We start from the raw sequence: 21,575 nt of genomic DNA, 5'->3' as shown, positions 1-21,575 counted from the left end.
TTGTCAGTGGAAGATCATTCGCAAAGATCTTAAGAAAATTAATTTGAGACGTGTTTTAGAGTTTTTGTGGTTGTTTTTTGTTTGTTGTCCGATCGGCTTCAAACTTTTTTTCAAAGATCTTTATGAAAATGTATTTAATCTATCGCTCTGGGCGAAAACTTTTGATTCCAAGATTTGGTTCTTTATTCGATGGACTTTAAACTTATTTTAAAATAGAAGTGGAGTAAACACTTTTTCCCAGAAACTGGTGAAAAAGTAATATTTACAAAACTTGCCACGGCCAAGTTCGAGTTAAACATGCTAGTTCCCTATATATACTTACGATTTTTTTTAATATTTGTTATTTTTAAATCTTTAGTTTTTTGTGAAGAAGTGAATAATTATTAAACAGGAAAGAAAAAAGTATATAAAAATATGCGAAAAGTGTAAAGATTAACTTATGGTATTATGCGTATATCCATATGTGTTCTCTTCGTTCCATAATTACATTCTAGTGTGAATGGGCTATAATCAATATTATTTGGAGCAGAAAAACTATGTTCTTTGAAACATTGATTAACAAGTCTTTGTCGCGTGCGTATCTATTGAAATTTATTTATTGAAAATGAGTTTTAAGATTCAGCCAAAAGGCTTTGCTACAAAATCAATTCACGCCGGTCAGGATCCGGAGCAGTGGAAAAGTGCATGTGTCATACCTCCCATATCATTGAGCACTACTTTCAAACAGGATGCACCAGGAGAGCACCGTGTAAGTTAGACACGTCAACATACATACTTAAAATTATGCATTATATACATGATCATTTTAAAACCGTATGCCAGCTAATCAAACAAAAAAAACGAAAAAAAAAAAAAACAGATCATTTTTTTATGAGACCGTTGTGAAACCTTCATTTTACAAACATATTTATGTACAAGTTTTTACAAACCTATATACTTTGAAAATTGAAATCGACCCATCCTGATTCCCAATTCTATTTAAAATATCGAATAAAGATCCAACTGTTTAAATCAATGGTTTCCGCCCATGTTATTCTTGCGGTGAGAATATGAAGAATAAACTTTCGTTTGTTAAACCTTTGACCCACATTTGGTACCCAAGAACGTATCAAATAAATTCTTTCAAAGATCTTTAAAAATGATTTTGAAACCGATCGAACGGTAAATAAATCGGTTCTTCCGGATAATTTACCATCGCTGCGGGTGAAGTTGCTGAAACACATATTCATTAAACTCTTATGAAAAGCTTTGAAAATAAGTTTAAAGCAAATCGGACAAATCTTGTAGAATCTAGCTTTCCACCGAGTAATTTATGGGTGGAATTTCCCAAATCGAATGAATGAAACACGTGTCCATAAGGCTCTTAGAGCTTTGAAAATAAGTTTGATGATATTCGGACAAAACTAAAACCTAAAAACCCCTAAATAAGCCTGAAGAGATGGTAATGGAGATCAGTGTCATGGCTATGATCATAAATTGCTAAAATAATTGTAAGAAAATTCTATTCTCCTTAACAATATATTAATACTTTTTTATTAAATCGCATAACGGTTTAGCAATTGTTTCCGCTTAAAAAATCTTCATAAATATGAACAAAGCCCTAAGCAACTTTGAACCGTACTTTACCTTGTATAAGAAACATTTTTCCCGCTTCTATTCCCGTTTTGATTTTGCCGAGAGCTCCTTATATTGGGCTCGAAACTGTTGTTTACCCATGAGGCGTAGCTTTTCTGTTTTTCGTCAACCCTGGGAATGGACTTTATACTGCCCAAGGGTTATCTCCCCGCTTTCTACTATGGATATTTACATTTTTCATATACAAATACTTGTGGCACAGCTCCTCTAAGAATTTTCAGCTTTACTGCAACTGCTGCTAATTTTTGTTTAATAATTTGTGTCTCGAAGATCGAACGCTTTGCACTTCTAAAGTGGCTATATGTAGTTCACTCATATTGTTTTTTATCCCAGATTCTAGATTAGAAAAAATCAATTCGTCGCTAATACTGTCCGCTGAATTCTGCGATCTTACCGTTAATCTACAAAATACTATTATTCGTTTATGTATTTCGAGTCTCGTGTCGTACAATTCCTTTGGTCGTTTGGGCGGAGAGTGGACTGTAAAATGATATATCGCGATTTGGGCAAAAAAAAATGTGGAGTGAAATTTTAGAATTTATCGGATATTTTTTATTAAGTTTCGTTCTTTATTTTTTAATTTTTTTTTAGGTAATTGTTTATTTTTATTTACTTTTATGTTTTCACTCAGAATTTTCATTAATTTATTATATTTTTTTACAAAATAAAAAAATTAGATTATATTTCACAACGACGGCGTGGAGATTAGATTGGGTTAATCCAAAAAAAGTTATTTTATGGTATTATATTTAATAAACGGCTTTAAAGGTCGCCAATTGCCTTATGCACCATTTGTTTGTCGTTTGTTACATTCGCCAGGTTTTTGTCATGAAAAACTAGTTTAAATTTGTTATGTTGTGAGGTTTACCATATTATTATTTATCAGGTTGTCGGCCTGAGGCCCTAGGGATGGGTGGCCGCAGTTGGAGTATCTGGGCAAGTGTCCTTCTCCTTAGTCCTCCTTGGGGCGGTCCTGATTTGGTCTTCAACCCAGGGGACCTGCAGATCTCTGTGGATGACGTAAAGTAGCGCATCTGCCATCCCACGGAGAGCCTTGCTTTGAAGGGATTGAAGTCTCTTTCTGTTTGAAGGAGCAGCCGAGCCCCACATCTGTATGGCGTATCGCCAGATGGGTGCCACAACTTGTAAGTAGACAAGTCGTTTGCTTGCAAACGAAAGTTTGCTGCGAGAGTTAAGCAACCAATTTAGCTTGGACAGTTTTTTCGGCAGCGTTGCACAACACCTCTAATGTGGCTGGTGAAAGTTAAACGCTTTTCAAGGGTGACGTCCCAGTATTTTGTTTCGGTCTCTTGGTTTAGCGTCAGTCCATTTAGCCTCAGTGCTGGCGGTACTCCTCTTCAAATTGTGAAGCATACAGTGGTGCTTTTGGCAGGGCTTAATTTGACGTTCCAGCGTCGAGCCCATGAGGTAAGGAGGTCCAGGTAGTTCTGCGCAGCATCTGCAGCAACCGCTGGGGATCTGGCGCTGTCCATTGCGCAGACGTCGTCGCCATATGAGGCCATTAAGAGTGTGCGCAAAGGCAGTCCAAGGGCATGGCCGTTTGGAGTCAGCATGTTTGCAGAGAAGAGGCCCTATACCCTATAGTGGCCTTAGTACACTACCTTCAGGGACGCCAGCTTGGATGTGAATAATGGGGGACTGCTCCGCCCTTACTTTCGCCCTGAAAGAACGACCCTCCAAGTAGGATCGGATCAGACTGAAGTAGGGCTAGGGCAGACCGCGTTTCAATTTTGCCAGCAGCCCAAATACGATCAAATACCTGGCTGACGTCGACAAAGGCCGCCACACAGTACAATTTTTTGTCAAACGCCTCCAGAACGTGGTTGACGACCCGGTGTAACTGTTCCGTGGTTCCTTGCCCAGCGCGGAAGCCAAATTGGTGGTTTGGAATAAGGCACCGTGACTCTGCAATGACCATAAGTGCAGGCAGGAGACTAATCGGCCTATATGACTCGGGGTCGTCTTCCGGCTTGTGAATCATGGTCAGGATAGAAATTTTTCACACTTCTGGAAAGTATTTCACCCTCATTATGGCGTTGAATCTTAAGAACAGTAAGAGGACAGAATTCGCAGGGAGCGCTTTTAATGTGCGATTGCACACTAAGTCGTATCCCGGCTTTATTTGGCTTTAGGCGTTGTAGCACATTTTCGACCTCCTCTTTGGTAAGTGAAGTTGGGGGGAAGTCAGGCTCTTCGAGTTGGGCAGCAAAGGTTGCAGCCTGCTCTGCGTCCGAGCGGCACCAGAAGCCGTCGCTTTTTTGGAGGGGAGCCTGCATCAGAGGTTGGCGTTTTGCACCGCGTGTCGCCTTCCAGTGAGAATTCCGCGTTACGTTGGGATGACATGTTCAGCAGCATGTTATCAAAGTGACTAGCCCGCTGCGCTTGTAGCTCCCGATGCAGTTAGTCAGCTTTCCTGCGCCAGTTCGCCTTATCGATGGGGTGCCTAGTGCGCGACCAGATTTTGCGTAGACTTCTTTTGATACCCTTGTAGAGGGTATTATAATTTTGTCGTGAAATGTGTAACGCATTGAAGGAGACATCTCTGACCCCATAAAGTAAATATATTCTTGATCAGCATCAACAGCCGATTCGATAAAGCCATTTCCGTCTGACCGTCTGTCTGTTTCTATGCGAACTAGTCTCTCAGTTTTAAAGCTATCTTAATGTAATTTTGCAGAAGTCCGCCTTTCTGTTGCACTGACCACTATTTCATATAGCTGCCATAGGAACAATCGGTCGAAAATTAAGATTTTGTATGAAAAAACATTTTGTTTTTCAAGATATCTTGACCAAACTCGGCATTTATTAGTTTTACTATGCTTCTCATACATATGCACCGCGCACCTTTTCGGTAAAATCGCTGAGGGCGTCGTCGATATCCTCTGCGGAAGCTATATCCATGTCTGGGTAGATGGAATCGTTAATCTTGCGGCGGAAGTCATTGATATTGGTTGAGCTGTCGATGATCCCTTCCAGCCTTGGGTAGTATCTTGCAGCGGTGTTGATTGATATCATCAGTGGCAAGTGATCGGAGCTCAAGTCAGGGCGAGATTCTATTCTGAGCGTTCAGTGTGGGAAACCCCTGTATATTGTAAAATCGAGGCAAGAGGGTCTAAGATCTGCCTGTGGTGGAAACCTCGTGGAGCTGCCAGTGGCTAAACATTCTAGTCCCGCGTCGTGCATGAAATCGGTGAGCTCACGTTCCCTGGCGTTGCTGCGGCTGGCCCCCCAAAGCTGATGGTGTGCGTTCCAATCACCGCCCAATAAGCACTTTGGATCAAGGCTGCTGAACCGCTGACGGAGCTCGTTTGCAGTCCATCTGAAGCCAGGCTGGCAGTATATGGCTCCAAACTCGACGTCTTCAGCTGCCGTTGAGACTATTGCAGAGACCAACTGCAGGTCGGTTTCTCGTTGGTGAGCGGTGGGAAAGTGCGAGATTCCACTGCGGATGAGTATTGCGGCGCCACCCCAGCGTCGTTGCGCGGGGTGATTCGCTGGGTAGGAGGAGTAACCAGGAATGCGAGGAGTCTCCCGATCGTGCATGTCCGCGTCGCCTAACAGTGCGATGTCTACCTTGTGGAGCTGCATGTTGAGTTGCAACTCGTAGATTGGATTAACTGGATTAAATATAACATTTATTTGAAAAGTTTTCAGTCGCGGCTTCGATTTTCTTTTATTGATCACCAGGTACCTGTTGGCTTACAAGTTGACAAAATGATATTCTTTCGTTTCCAACTTAGTTGCATCGGGGTTCAGTTTGGCTGCCTGGTAATTGTTTCTTGCATTGCCCGTGGAAGCTGCTGCCGTAGCGTCCAGCCCAACACCTATATGTATTTATTCGTTATCAGATTCAGAAGAAAACTAGTTACGACAGAAATCAAATTTTAAGAAAATTATTAAACTATCAAGGTTTTTATATCAATTAAGTGTAAGCGATTAAATATTTGATTGGAATTGATAGATGAAAAACTATACGATGAAAAAAAGATTAATAAAAATGGGGCATGACTGGTCAGAGCCTCTTTATTATTTGGTTTCAGGCTGGGAATAAGGAAGTAAAAACGATTATACGAATTACCAATTTGTAGATTCGTTGAACCCTGAGTCAAGCTCCCATCAAAAGCATTCTAGATTCCTTCTACACATTAATACACAAGCTCCTCACATGTGCACACTTAGTTTACGCTATGGTTGCCCTGCTTCCTCCCTAAGCCTCCACTATTGAATATGCTATCAAAATTTTCTTTCGTTTTTTGTTGCCCAATCTCAATCAAATATTGGACACATAAATATTGCATGGAATTGTGTGTCAATAGTACACCGTATGCCACATTAAAAACATTGTTAAATTTTAGTGGAGTGGCGTGAAAAACTCAATTATATCCCGCTTGGAATATGCAGAGGATGTTGATGTATAGCGCTGAAATCTTCAGCATGAAGATATCGATTTTGTGCACAGACCATAACAAATGTTATGTTCAGGCAATACAATATTGAACACTACAAGTATATAATCGATCCTTTGTATTAGGTATATTTAAAGATTTTAATTTTTGAACTAATTTCCGCTGGTCATAAAATCATTTAAGTGATCAGTCATTTTACCTATTTACATATGCAGGTGCAGGTCCTTGATAAAAGTTGGCTCTTTCGGCCTAACGGTAATAAGGGGTCAACATTCATTCATCAATTCAAACCCGAATACATAAACAAGTAAGAGGTTCTTGTCGGGAGCTCCCGACTAGGGAATACCCTGAACCCTCTTATTCTGACACCAAATGCAGTTCGCGCAATGCGCTCGTTTGAAGTAATAAAGATAAATTTAAAAAAAAAGGTTCCTTGGCAGGGTTCGAGCTCGCAGCTAACCGTATTACTTGCTGACGACTCTACTCAACAGACAAACCAGCAACAAAAAAAAGTTTCCCCGGTAGGGCTCGAGCTCGCGACAGACCGCAACACTTGCTATGCCTCTACTAAACAGCCACATCGATAATTAAGTATTATTGAGAAAAAAACTAACCAAAATAGCAATACAGAAAATGCAATTACAAAGCTGTTAGAATGCGATAGAATGCGAAGCAGACGCGCATCAATGTGTGTGTGTACATGTATACAGAAATTCTTGATGTTTTCGCTAGCTGTGGCATCCAATTGCGCAGTTACATATAACTTTGGTTTTCTCTTAACCGATCTTTATGACATTTTCTACAGTATATCTTATTGTACCATAGAATATTTGTGTATTCTCAAAAGGTCAATTGCATTAAAATTGTGGCTTAGATTGGTTGGCAATATATAATATATTATTAACTTGATTTATAGCCCTGCTGTGTTAGCGAAGAGGTGGCGATATGTATAGAATTAAAGATACTTGATATATATATAATATTCTAAAAGCAACAAGTTTGGTGACTCTAGCTCTTAATATTTACCTACATTGATAAAAAAAAAATGTATCGATTGCTAGGAAACGAAGTAAGTTATCGACTATCTGAAACAACCTCGATCTGCGCAGGCACTAGCTCTTATAGGTTCTGAGATCCTTGCGTTCATACATACGGACGGACAGACGGGCGGACAGACAGACGGACATGGCTAGATTGACTCGGCTATTGATGCTGATTAAGAATATATATACTTTATGGGGTCGGAGATGCGTCTTCTGCCTGTTACATACATTTGCATTTTGCACAAATACAATATACCCTCTTTACCCATTTTTAATGGGTTCAGGGTATAAAAAGAAGGGCGCGTCAGACCCGTGCCAATAATGAATTTTATTTTGCGTTCATGATCTGCCCATTTACACTCATTTGTGTGTGTGTTTTTAGCGTCCGAAATACAGAAATCACAAAAACTGCAAGTCATGTCAAATTTTGCAAGGGACATAAATGGCGCATAAATGGTTATATTCATACACAAAATATGGAAGTATGCGTGAATAGCGAGTCCAAAATATTTTAAATGCACATATGGCAACGATTAGGTACCCTTTCCAACGATAACAAGCTAAAATGCAAGAATTTTGCAACGACGTGGCAAACCCTTTCATTATTTCATATTACTCGTCCCTTCAAAAGTGATGAAGGCCACCGACTTTTGAGAAAAATTGAATTTGTGGGCATTTTTGCTTGTGCGGACAAATACACACACAGACAGTACAACAGTAAATACACAAATTGAAAGAGCATTGAGAGTAAGCTAAATCAGTTTCCTGTAGTGCGAGGGAAAAAAAAAAGCAGCGATGTCGTTCTATCACAAGTCATATGTATTTTATGCTCTCTTGCTGTCTGAGCGCGCGAGCGTGTCTCGAACCCGAAAAAAAAACGAAGCCTTTGGACCAGCCGCACAAAAACGGAGAGGCCCCATCGCCGTCTACTGATTGTCCAGTCTATATGTTTTCTGCTTAGTGGTACAACTCTTGTCCATTAGGAGACACGGTTGACAATGTCGTCAAGTATATGCAGAATTGGTAACTGCCACACTCAACATTGTCGTAGTTTTCTCTTCTCTCCGAACACTGTCATTTGAAATAAAAAGAGAGCTCTGTGAAGAATGTATGCTTGCCTAGCTTAAGTTTTCATTATTAAAGCATTGTGGCCCACTTCACCATCGAATTTGCGCAGATTTGCGTCTAGCATGCCTCAGAATACGCAATCTAGCCCTCATCTCATGTCCGCGTAAAATTTCGCTTGCACTATCTGCCACCTTCCGCATTATTGCTACATTGCTGCTCATCATTGTTGGCAATTCCATTAAGGCTTTCAGCATTGACTTATTGACAGGAGGTGGTCGGCTGTATTGTTCAATTAGGCGTTCCCACCCAATATCATATACCGAGTCTGTGTTTGGCAAATGACGTATTAAGCAGCTATCGTCACGAAAAAGTCCTTAAATAATGTAATTTTTGAGTTATCAAATGTTTTTTATTGTGGATTATGGGTTCATATACATCTTGAAAAGGAAACAAAGCGAAGAATTCTGCATTGTCGCTAGTGGGGTGTCGACATATTCTTCAGTCGTGTCATACAGACACATGCTTTCGAACTCGACCCACAGCATCATAGTCGCATCCAGCTGGGGGATGCTCACCATAATAAAGCAAGCGTGTAAGACTTGCCCTTAAGAGATTTTATGGGTCAGAAAGATATGAACCTAATGGTTACACATTGAAATGGATCCGTTCCTCAAAACAAATATTCTCAACTTAAGCATATGAACTCTTTTATTAACTTCAGAACAATTTTCATAATATTTATTTTATCAAATTTTTTATAGGGTTATGAGTACTCAAGAAGTGGCAATCCCACTCGAAATGTGCTAGAGAATTGCTTAGCAGCGCTGGATAATGCAAAATATGGCTTAACTTTTTCATCTGGACTCGGCGCAACTACTGCTGTCCTTACAATGCTCAACAGTGGAGATCACATTATAATGGGAGATGATGTGTATGGTGGGACAAATCGACTGATAAGGTAAGATTAAATTTATACTAGTTGTGCATAACAATAAACACATTAGTTTGTTACAATCAGGCAAGTTGCATCACGTTTGGGAATATCCGCAACTTTTGTTGATGCCTCTAATTTGGAGAATCTTAAATCTGCTTTTAAATTGGAGACAAAGGTAATTCATTTAAATATTTTATTCTAAAAAATGAACAAAATTCATGCCATTCAGTGCAGTGAAAAACAACACATGTATACATATTTTAATGTACTCATGCATGCAAAATGCAAACATTCCAACATTGGTGCTTGCGCGCCATTGACTGTGAACTTGTGAATTTGCCTATAAAATTGATTAACATTATTAAGGGTAATATAACATTCTTATAAGCATGCATATCATGGATAAAGCCTCGATCGTAAATATACAACTTTTACGCTCAATGTGCTTTGAAAACGAAATGACGAAAAGCCTGCTGAAATCAGGCTGGCAACTAACTTCGTTGCTCGTGTCAGCCTCAGCAAGCCGCGGCATCGGCATTAGTTCGCCTGGCGTTTGGAGAGCGAAGAGCCAGTCGGCTGGCGTGTTATTAGAAGTGGGAAAAGCCAGATGAAAAGCCAGACCAGAAATTTTGCCTCGCATTCAAATATATGGGCGTTACTCATCTTAGTGTTTATATTATATTTTATAATAACTTGTATATAATTTAAATATATATATTCTGAACCCATTAAAAATGGGTATAAGGGTATATTGTATTTGTGCAAAATCCAAATGTATGTAACAGGCAGAAGGAAGCATCTCCGACCCCATAAAGTATATATATTCTTGATCAGCATCAATGGCCGAGTCGATCTAGCCATGTCCGTCTGTCTGTCCATATGTATGAGCCAAAGGATCTCAGAACCTATAAGATATAGAGAGAAATTTTAGATGTAGATGCTCCTAGTTCCCGCGCAGATCGAGTTTGTTTCCGATAATCGATAACTTACTCCGTTTCCAAGCAATCGATAAAAATCGATATCGACATCCTGTTTTTTTTTAGCAAATTGGGTAAATAATAAGAGCTAGAGCCACCAAACATGATATGTTGCTTCTAGAATATCATAGATATTTCAAGTATCTTTCATTTCATACCTACCACCTACCTACCTACTACCGCCACCTCCCCGCTACCACCCTAGAGCTATAAATCAAGTTAATAACCCAACTTTTATTGCCAACCAATTTAAATGCAATTAATTTTTTTTAGAATACACAAATATTCTATGGTATAATAAGATATACAGTAGAAAATTTCATAAAGATCGGTTAAGAAAAACCAAAGTTATATGCAACTGCGTAATTAAAATGGGCAGCAGCTTTAAGAATTTCAGTTTACATGTACACACCCACATTCATGCGCATCTGCTTCGCATTCTTGGTAATTGCATCTTTTTTTTGTAATGTTATTTCAGTTCTTTTTTTTATCATAAGTACTTAATTGTTGGTGTGGCTGCTGAGTAGAGGCATAGCAAGTGGTGCGGTCTGTCGCGAGTTCGAGCCCCAACGGGGAAAGTATTATTATTTTTTTTTTGCTGGTGTGGCTGTTGAGTAGAGTCGACAGTAAGTAATGCGGTCAGTTGCAAATTCAAGCCCTGCCAAGGGAACTTTTTTTTATTAATTTATTTGGTGTTGGAATAAGAGGGGTCAGGGTATCCCCTAGTCGGGAGCTCCCGACTAGAACCTCTTACTTGTTAGTATCTATAATTATCACAATCTCGGGAGATGTTACTCTAAAAAAATTTGAAAATACAATTATTCTGGAACTTTATATGTTGCCTAGTGTGGATACACTCCTTCCTGGCATGATTTTAGTATATCCTCACACGTCTTTTCTTTAGTTCTTCGCCTCATTAATTAATTTCTTTTTTTTTCTTACAATATTGGGTGGTTTTTTATACATGAATTTATTTATTTACTATTTATTTTTTAACTTTAAGCTGTATACTTACTTTCAAAAAGTTTTTTCAAAATTACTAATCATCGATAGTTTTATTCCTTATTGCTAGCAATCAACATATGTATTATACTCCATGAGTCTTTTGACATTAAGCCTCTCCTGACGCGTCGCTTTCTTTGTACACCCTCTCGCTGATATCCAAGTTTGGAGCTAAGGCACACTATGGCTTCTTTTGATTAGATCACATTGCAGTTGCGTCGTTATGATACAGAATGGTCAGAAAGATCCTCAATTATGTAACGGTCTTTGCCCAAGACCTTGATTAATTATATGGTCCTTAAATTAGGGTCCTGAGGTCACTGGAACAAAATCAATGACTACCAAATCATCTATTTGAATCTTGTTTGGCTTCGTATTTTTAACGTCATAGCGCTGCTACCATTTTTGCTGCTCGCTGGATATATTTTTAGCAGTCTGCTGTCTTCCCATTTTAACATTTAAATTCATATCTGCCTGAACTATGCGTTTGTATGATACGTCTCTCAAATTAAAGTTAAATTTTAAGTTGCTTGGACGGAGGGTCATTGATGGAAGTAAAGAGTTGCGGACCAAGTTGACTAACGTAGGTGACACCTGAATACATTTAAAAACCGAATTTCTGGAAAGAATCCAGTTCAGAAGATTTACTGAGAAGCCGAGAAGGCAGAAGGAGTGAATAACGAAGTCGAAAGCATTACTTAAAAAATTATAGATGTTATCAGTCTGCATTCTTTACTTAAAACTATAAATTGCTAGGGAAGTAATCACAAAAAGATTAGTAGTTGCACATCTACGCTACTGGGATGGTCATATAATAGAGCTACATAAATGTTGCCGTTGAGCTGTGGCGATATCGGATAATTTGGAAATACCTCTACAGTTTTTGACATCAGATTTACTGCATGAGATTCACTTTAACCTCTGTATCTGATAAGGCTGAATTTTATTATACCCACTGGAGGAGTCGGTAGTTTGAAAAAAGCAGATCGGCAATGCCGATTCTGGTTCCGTAGTCTCACGCTCAACTGCAAACTTAACCAAAGATGGTAAAATAGATGTCTAACGTTTGGAGTTATTATAATTAAAATAAATGCTTAGGATAATATGAACAGTGAGGGTGACAACTGCGAAGGTAATCCTTAAAGCATATATAATGTTGCGTAGCAAAGTTTGATCTCGCATCTGCATAACGGGAGAACTCACTCTGATTTCTCGATTTCTTATATTTCCATAACACGTCGACTCTTAAGATCCAGGATGGCCTATCAGACTTCGCTGGGTAATCAAAAGGGACCCAAATATTAAAGTATAGGGCACCACAAAACAGTTTACTGGCAACATCAATGTCTGCACAATTGTGCGGTTGGGACCAATTGATTTGCAGAATAAGAAAATTTATGAAAATAATGAAAATCAGGCTTACCAAAACAATGGACATGATCAGCTTATTCCGATTCCTTGAGCCTTGCAAGGGCTGGTAGATCAATGACCAAACCCAATATTGGATGAAAGGGGTCTCAGGAAGTGAAAGCGGCTTAATCCTGTGCACAACGCTTTGGAACGAATGTACTACGAAGCTCAAATGAAGAGATCTTTCTCTTATGTTATGCACCCGACTAACGTGCGGTAAAGACATCTCATGTAGACCATCAATAAACTCATGTGACATAAAGAATATAGAAAGATTGAATACTTTGGTGATGACCAATCGACATGTGGGAGATTAAAGCCGTCATTAACAACCAAGAGGTCTTGATCAAATAGTAAGCAGGATTTAGATTTAAATGCATTTGCATCCACAAGCTCCAGTTCTGAAATGGGAAGCACATGGAGTTTCGACGAAAGAGACAATTCAACAGCTAGCTTCTTCTCGACACAATCTAAGTGGTGTATTTGGAAGTAAATATTTAGGAACTTGAAATAGCCACCTTTAGCCGAGTCCTAGTAAATCAATAATATCAGATTCTGCATGCAGGCCAACACGTTAAGATGCTTGCATCATCCGATGAGCAATGAGGAGAAAAAATGAAGAAGCCAGAAACCAAAAATATATTTTTTCTGTGGAGTACTCACTAAGGCTTAGGCAGGTGTGATAGTGGGAACACTGTCAGCTGTGGTTTCTAAAACGGCCGGTGTTCCGGACGATGGGCTCTGTTGCTCTGCACTACACGATAAAACGATTGATTTTTTTCGTACTGATGTTTCAAATTGCGCATCTGAACTTGTTTACGCGAACAGACCCATAAAGACAATACTGGTCTGCCGCATAAACGCATGTATATCTCCATCAGAATCCCAACACAATTCGCTACTATATTGCAAAACATTACGTTGGAAAATAGCATCCCCCTTCGCCTGTATGACCGGCACATTTAGAATGCACAACATTATCACATAGGCAACAAGGCATTCTTGATTGACTTGCCGTAATATCACCTTGGCATGTTTTTCTAAAGCAAACATTTTTTTGATCTATTATTATGTGTTTCTATTGAAACAAGCGCATCCAAATGTAAGAAGAGTGTAAAGTAAGAAATTATTAAGAGCGTACACAATATCAAAGCACAGGTTAAAAAGCGCGAGAGAGCGAGAGAGTATATATTTCCTAATTACACCCTGAACCCATTAAAAATGGGTATAAGGGTGTATTGTATTTGTGCAAAATCCAAATGTATGTAACAGGCAGAAGGAAGCATCTCCGGCCCCATAAAGTATATATATTCTTGATCAGCACCAATAGCCAAGTCGATCTAGCCATGTCCGTCTGTCTGTCTGTCCGTATGTATGAACTCAAGGATTTCTGAACCTATAAGAGCTAGAGAAATTTTAGATGTAGATGCTTCTAGTGCCCGCGCATATCGAGTTTGTTTCCGATAATCGATAACTTACTCCGTTCCCAAGCAATCGATAAAAATCGATTTCGATATCCTGTTTTTTGGGCAATTTTGGTAAATAATATGAGCTAGAGTCACCAAACTTGAAATATAGCTTCTAAAATAGAATATATATATGCATTTGATGTTGGAAAAAGAGGGTTCAGGGTATCCCCTAGTCGGGAGCTCCCGACTAGAAGCTCTTACTTGTTTTTATACCCTGAACCTGAACTGTATATATATTCTTGCAAAAACACACCTGAACAAAATTCGCATCATTCAGGCCAAAACCCTGCGCAAAATAACTGGAGCCGAATGGTATATTCGAACACGAGACATTGCAAAGGACCTTAAGGTTACTATGATAGGAGACCTTATTAATCAACAAACAGCAAGTCACTTATGTAAGCTCCGCAACCACCCTAACGTCTTGGCAAGAAACCTGCTAAGGAGACGAAGAAGGAGGCTTAAAAAGTGTTATCCTATAGACCTGGCCAAACGCCGACTATAATGAAGCAAAATTAACATGTACATATATATACACATTGTAAATATTTAACTTAAGCTTTCATTACCCAAAACTCACGCTGATAAAAGTTGCTAAAAGTGAAAAGTAACAGAAAATTAGCAAAAATAAAAGTAACTTAAACCATAAAAAAAAAAAAAAAAAAAAAAAAAAAAAACAAAAAGTCAATTGCATTAAAATTGTGGCTTAACTTGGTGGCCAATATAAGTTGGGATATTGACTTGATTTATAGCCCTGCGGTGGTAGCGGGGAGGTGGCGATAGGCATAAAATGAAAATACTTGATATATATATATAATATTCTCGAAGCAACATATCAAGTTTGGTGACTCTAGCTCTTAATATTACCCAATTTGCACAAAAAATAGGATGTCGATATCGAGTTTTATCGATTTCTTGGAAAGGGAGTAAGTTATCGATTATCGGAAACAAACTCGATCTGCGCAGACACAATGAGGACCTACAGCTAAAATTGCAGGTCTCTAGCTCTTATAGGTGAGATTGTTGCGTTCATACATACGGACGGACGGACGGACAAACAGACGGACATGGGCAGATCGACTGGGCTATTGATCAAGAATATATATACTTTATGGGGCCGGAACTGCTTCTTCTGCCTGTTACATACATGTGAATTTTACACAAATACAATATACCCTTTTTACCCATTTTTATAGGGTCCAGGATATAATTAGCTTAATTATTTAATTTTACCAAAGAAAACCAGTAAGAAGCTCTAGTCGGAAGTTCCTGAATAGGGAATACTCTGAAGCTCGTTCTACCAACATCAAATACAGCTCGCGCTATGAGCTCTGCTTTAGCAGTAATAAATAAAAATATTAAAATTGAGTTTTCCCAATTGGCTCGAAGCCGTATCTGGCTGCAAATACTTACCAACATCTCTACTCGACAACTAAAAACGGATAAAACTAGCAGCATATACACACAGCGTAGAACACAATCGAATTGCGTAGCTGCCGCAAATACATCTCAAAATAACCATCCTTTTTTTTTAATAACGTCTGATATTAATGACATGTTCAGCAGTAGATAGTATTGTGCTATAGAATATCCGTATATTCGCAAATAGACAAAAGCAATAAAATTGTCGCTTACATTGGTGGGTAATGTCAATTGATTTATTTAATTTATTTATAGTAAAGTGGCAGAGGCAGGGATATTTAAAATGAAAGATGCCTGATCTGATATTTAGAGATTTGCCTTTAGATTTCAATTTTTCTCAATGGCTCGGAAACGGGGACATTTATCGATTTTCTAAATCGTACGTGCGGGCACAAGTCTCTAGCTGTGACATACATGCGAATATATATATGTATACATTATGGGGTCCAAGATGTTTCATTCTACCTGTGTTTTTACACATTCTCAATGGGTTCACGGTTAAAAAGCAAAATAAAACAAGTACATAAATAAATAAAATTAGTTATTATAGCAATTCCGCAATAAAAAAACACCGTGTTTGCTTAATACATTAATGAATGATTTATTTAATAATAAACACTAGTAAATACTTAATTATAACTATCTTTTCAGCTAGTTTGGATAGAATCGCCGACAAACCCACTAATCAAAGTTGCGGACATCGAAGCCATTGCAAAAATATGCCATGAAAAAGGAAACATAATTGTTGCGGTCGACAACACATTCCTGACCTCCTATTTTCAAAGGCCGCTTGAGTTAGGAGCTGATTTAGTTTGCTACTCATTAACAAAATACATGAATGGACATACTGATGTTGTTATGGGTGGCATAACAATGAACTGTGAAAATCTTTATACAAGATTAAAATTTTTACAAAATGGTTTGTTGATGAAAGTGTGTATGCAAAAGACTTATATATTAATTTATTTTCTTACCTTTTGCAGCGGTTGGTATAGTTCCATCTCCATTTGATTGCTATCAGGTTAACCGTAGTCTGAAAACACTTTCATTACGTATGAGACAACACCAAAAAAATGGAATTTCAATAGCGAAATTTCTTGAATCACATGCTTTCGTTGAAAAAGTACTACATCCAGCGCTGGAATCGCATCCACATCACTCTATAGCTCTAAAACAGACATATGGCTATAGCGGGGTGTTTTCATTTTACATAAAAGGCTCTTTAAAGCATGCTACAGCATTCTTAAAGGCTCTTAAATTATTTACATTAGCAGAAAGTCTTGGCGGATATGAGAGTTTAGCTGAGTTACCGTAAGTAATAATTTCAACAAGTAAGAGGCTCTAGTCGGGAGCTCCCGACTAGGGGATACTCTGAACCCTCTTCTTCCAACATCAAATTCATATATATTCTGTTTTAGAAGCTATATGGCAAGTTTGGTGACTCTAGCTTTTATTTTTTATCAAAATTGCCAAAAAACAGGATATCGATATCTATTTGTATCGATTGCTTGGAAGCGGAGTAAGTTATCGATTATCGGAAACAAACTCGATCTGCGCGGGAAGCAGCTCCGACCTCATGAAGTATATGTGTTCTAGATTAGTCCGACTGTCTGTCCGTATGTATGAACGCAAGAATCTCAGAACCTATAAGAGCTAAAGACTTGCAATTTGTGGGTCCTCCTAGTGTCCGCGCAGAACGAGTTTGCTTCCTATATTCGATGACTTACGCCGTTTTAAAGTAATCGATAAAAATATATATCAAAGTCCTTTTTTTTAGAGAATTTGTTTAATAAAAAATGTAGCTTCTAGAATAGTATATATATATATATATATATATATATATATATATATATTATATATATATATATATATATATATATATATATATATATATATATATAAAGTATCTTTCATTTTATAGTTATCACCACCTCCCCGCTACTACCATATAGCTATAAATCAAGTAAACAAACCAATTTATACTACTTACCAATTTGAACGGCCATTTAAATGCAATTTCATCATTCATTTCATCAAGATCGGATGAGATACACAGAAGTTACTAGAGAAAACGTGTTTTGGCAACATCTGCTGTAGGAGATCAATAATCACGGCAATAAGTTTCAGATCATCAGCATACATATATTTATATTATATTTGCGGCAGCTAGCGCAAACGGCCAGAATTTCAGTATATATGTACACACACATTCATGCAATGGTTGCTTATTGAATTCTATAAACAGCACTGTAATGCGTATATAGGCTGTAAATTTGTAGTTTGGTGGCTAAAAAGCATTTGGAAACTGCAAATCATTAGGAGTAGCCTTTGTATGTCTTGAAGTACACCCAAGAGTTTTGGGCTATTGAATTTAGTGACCAAGGCTGTGCTCTAATCATTAAGTTCGCACTAACATCCGCCATCAACCGTCCTACACGAGTCGAAGCTACAATGAAAGCCATTTCGTAGGGCAAAACATTAGAAAACAATAGGATGGTTTAATGCAGTTAACGTTACAAATAGTGCCTCAGATATTTATATTTTTATGTATCATTTTTCTTCGTCAATTGCTTAGCTTTCCCCACGCCAGACGCTTGCAATAGTCAACATGATTTGTTGGATTGATTGGCAGTAATTTGCTTTTTGCAATTAAATCAAATTAGCAATAAGTGAGAAATCGCAACATTACCATTAATTAGCTGAACACAGGTTGATAAAATCAATGAGAGCGCGAGATTGCATTTAATCCAAAATATTGTAATTTATTTATCGATTACACACGGTAGCAATATTCAGCCCTATCAGCAGAAACTTCAAAAGCAATTTCACCAATTAAGTTGGTATATATAAATTGGTAATTAATCGCAAGGGTTTCAATAAAAATCAAAGGATATGCCCACAAAAAGCAAGTGTTCACTTTGAACCGATTACATTGCTCAACAATTTACACAAGTATATATAGTCTCTAGCATTAATAAGGCTGAAATTACGTTCGCGGTCAACAAAATTAATTATGCACAATGCCAATATATTTCTTTGAGAACTAGTATGAAAATTTCTTTTTGCCTCTCCGTTATGATAAAGGGGATATAACTATGTAAAGAACAAATAAAAGTGCATATAACATTCCCATCTACAAGATTCAAATCCCGCTTCTTACAATAAAAATTACTGTTAGAAGAAAAAAACTAAGATAAATTAATATCAATTTTACTTTTAAATAAGTGAGTACTTTTAATTTACTCAAAAAATTTAAATATCATAGTAGTTTAAATGTTGCGTACCAATCTTATAAAAAGTATATTATTATTAGTATGCTGTAATAATTATTTAAAAGTCTAGCTATTTTACGCAAAGTACAGTTTATTTTCATATGCTTATGTTGGTAAACCGCTACAAGGATATTTAAAGCAAACTACAGTTTATTTTCATATGTTTATGTTGGTTAAACGCTACAAGGATATTGAGTCCTTCTTCTTTCTTTAATAAACAGATTTCTGTATTTTTTAAATTCATTTTATTTAAGGTCAATAATGACTCATGCCTCTGTTCCTATTGAAGACCGAAAGTTGTTGGGTATTACTGATGCTCTTATTCGTTTGTCAGTCGGCCTTGAAGACTCTGACGATTTGATAGATGATCTGCGACGCGCTTTGGATATTGCAGCCCAAGCTTAAAAAGTACAGCTGACAAGGACAATAATGTAAAATACAAATAATAAAAATGTTTTTATATATTATCAGTAATTCAGTGTTTTATGTTATAATATTAATGTATTTGTAGGTATAGTTTTAAGGGACTCTCACAAAGAAGAGTGGCTGATAGCATTGGGACGGCGGACTCCGACCTGCGTCTTCCTTTAAGTAGAGCCTAGATTCTGCGTTAGGAGAGATGTGCAGTTTGAATATGTGGCGACTTGTAAAAAAGTTGACATGCAGAATCTTTGGATGGATTATCAGATTCTTGCTAATTCCTTAAGGAAATAGGATGTCACCATGGCGTTGGTGGAAGACCACGGAAAATCTAAATCCCATAACAGGGATAACAATTACAAAGGAAAATTAGTGGGTCTTATACATCTTTGTCGAAGATACCAGCGTGACTAGAGACCCTGTGTTGGTCGAGTGCTGCTATCTGTGAGGAAATTATCATATTTTTTCTTAGATCTTTTTCAAAAATTTTTTTTAATGACGTGAAACAGAGACTTAAAGACGCTGGACAGGATTCCCATTGCAATAGCAATTCAAATGTTAGGTCTAAAATCCCTGCAGTCGACCCTGCTAAAAATTGGATCCTTTAGTGAAATGCTGCGGATTCCAAGATCGCTAAAGGGGTTGCCTTTACTACATGTGTTAAAATAGTGACAATAAGCTGTTAAGCTTCTTTATAATCTGGCAACATTGTATCAGCATAGTACTCATTCTGTAATTGAGTACTTGTTCAGATTTTTGTACTCATGCTTTGAAGTTTCCATTAAACGTTTAACCGAACCACTACGTGTGTTTTCTTTATGTGCATCTTAGGCACACTAGAAATATCCCAACATTGGTTATGGGCCCAGGTCTCGTTGTTTTCGGTTAAATAAGTACACAAAGTGTCTATGGTTTTGAAAGCTTCCTTTTTGTTAAATTTTTAAAAAGTTTATTTCGTGCGAAGAATAACGTGGTGAAATTGTCAAAATGAACATGTCGCATCAAATAGAAAAACTTGGTGAGGACAATTATGACGTATGGCATATGGCCATGAAAAGTGTCTTGGTGGTGGCGGACCTATGGAATGTTGTGTGTGGAAAATATGTTAAGCCAGAAGGAAATGGTGAGGATATCGAAAAATGGGTTAGTGTCGACCAAAAAGCGATGGCTTACATAATTTTAAATCTGAAGCCAACACAGTTGATGCATATCAAGTCATGCCCAACATCTGCAGCTGTATGGAAAAAACTAAAGGAAATTCATGTCTCAGTTGGACCGATTAGGAAGGTCCAATTATATCAAAAATTAATACGTTTCAATATGCAGCAGGGTGACGATGTAGTCGCATATGTCAATTCATTTGTTGAGACAATTGAAAAGTTGGCAGAATTAGACATCAAACTCAATGACGAGTTGCAGGTCATCATGTTTTTAAGCAGTTTACCAGACACATGGGAAAATTTTGTAATAGCGATTGAGACACGCGATGAGCTGCCCAAATTCGAAGTCGTCAAGGTTAAAATGTTAGAAGAGGCCACGCGAAAGCAAGAAAGAGCTAGCAGAGACGGCATAGGGACACCAGAAGCAGTGTATACACACAAACATAATGGACCGCGGGACAACAACAGTGTCGAAAGCAAAGGCAGAAAGAATAGCAGTAAGCAGCCATTCCGAGGCAAATGTTTTAATTGCGAAAAAGAAGGGCATCGAGCGAGCGATTGCCGAAATAAAAAGAAGGATGATAAAAAGAGCCAAAAGGACGAAAAGTCTCTATGCTTAATGCACACGTGTGTCAAGGAGAAGCAAAAGAGTTTTTGGTGCGTTGACAGTGGTGCAACATCGCACATGTGCTGCGACCGCAGCATGTTCCTTACGTATGCTGATAAAAAGACGTCGATAATGTTGGCCGCAAATAAGTTTATCGATTCAGTTGAGTTGCACTGCAATAGAATAAAATTAAAGCTGCAAAATGTTTTATATGTCCCTGACTTAAGCATGAATTTTTTATCAGTAAGTGCTGCAGCAAAGTTTGAGAATTCTACCATATTTGAAGGGAAAATTGCGCTGATAAAAGACAAAGAAGGCAACGAGATAATAAGGGCAAGACACGAAAATGGTTTGTATGTTTACAAACATAGTCTTGATCAGGTTCATATGCTAAAAAGTTCTGATTCATCTTCCATAAAATGGCACAATAGATTTGGCCACCTGAATTTTAAGGATTTGAAATTGCTTAATGATAAGCAACTGGTGCGTGGTATGAAAGTTGAAAATGTACAATTAGAAATAAATTGCGATACATGTAATAAAGCAAAAATTTGCGCATTGCCATTCCCACAGAAAGCGAATCGTGTCTCAAAGCAAGTACTGGACTTAGTACATACAGACGTATGTGGTCCGATGAATGTTAAGTCGCTTGCAGGCAATCGATATTTCGTAACTTTTATTGATGACTACTCACGCAAGATATTTGTTTACCTTATGCACTCAAAAAGC

The 21,575-nt window shown here is 37.8% G+C and overlaps 1 protein-coding gene across 1 annotated transcript; it reads left to right on the top strand.

The window, feature by feature from the left end:
• The first annotated feature begins 559 nt into the window (after positions 1-559).
• Positions 560-19,133, top strand: LOC115763945 (cystathionine gamma-lyase-like). Its single transcript, XM_030706740.1, has 6 exons — positions 560-748; positions 8,935-9,131; positions 9,192-9,282; positions 16,039-16,306; positions 16,371-16,698; positions 18,914-19,133. The coding sequence occupies exons 1-6, from the start codon at positions 605-607 to the stop codon at positions 19,062-19,064; spliced, it is 1,179 nt and encodes a 392-aa protein (XP_030562600.1). The 5' UTR covers positions 560-604; the 3' UTR covers positions 19,065-19,133.
• The last annotated feature ends 2,442 nt before the right edge of the window (positions 19,134-21,575 follow it).

Source organism: Drosophila novamexicana, unplaced genomic scaffold, assembly GCF_003285875.2.
Source record: "Drosophila novamexicana strain 15010-1031.04,08,12 unplaced genomic scaffold, DnovRS2.1 tig00000796-arrow-arrow-pilon, whole genome shotgun sequence".
Classification (NCBI taxonomy): Eukaryota; Metazoa; Arthropoda; class Insecta; order Diptera; family Drosophilidae; genus Drosophila; species Drosophila novamexicana.
This window is presented reverse-complemented; position numbering and strand designations above follow the sequence as displayed.

Bases quoted from the DNA above. Each gene is read 5' to 3' on its own strand.
- LOC115763945 (XM_030706740.1), top strand. From the start codon at position 605: ATGAGTTTTAAGATTCAGCCAAAAGGCTTTGCTACAAAATCAATTCAC. The intron at 749-8,934 runs GTAAGTTAGACA...AATTTTTTATAG, and splicing joins ATGCACCAGGAGAGCACCGT to GGTTATGAGTACTCAAGAAG. The intron at 16,307-16,370 runs GTTTGTTGATGA...TACCTTTTGCAG, and splicing joins ATTAAAATTTTTACAAAATG to CGGTTGGTATAGTTCCATCT.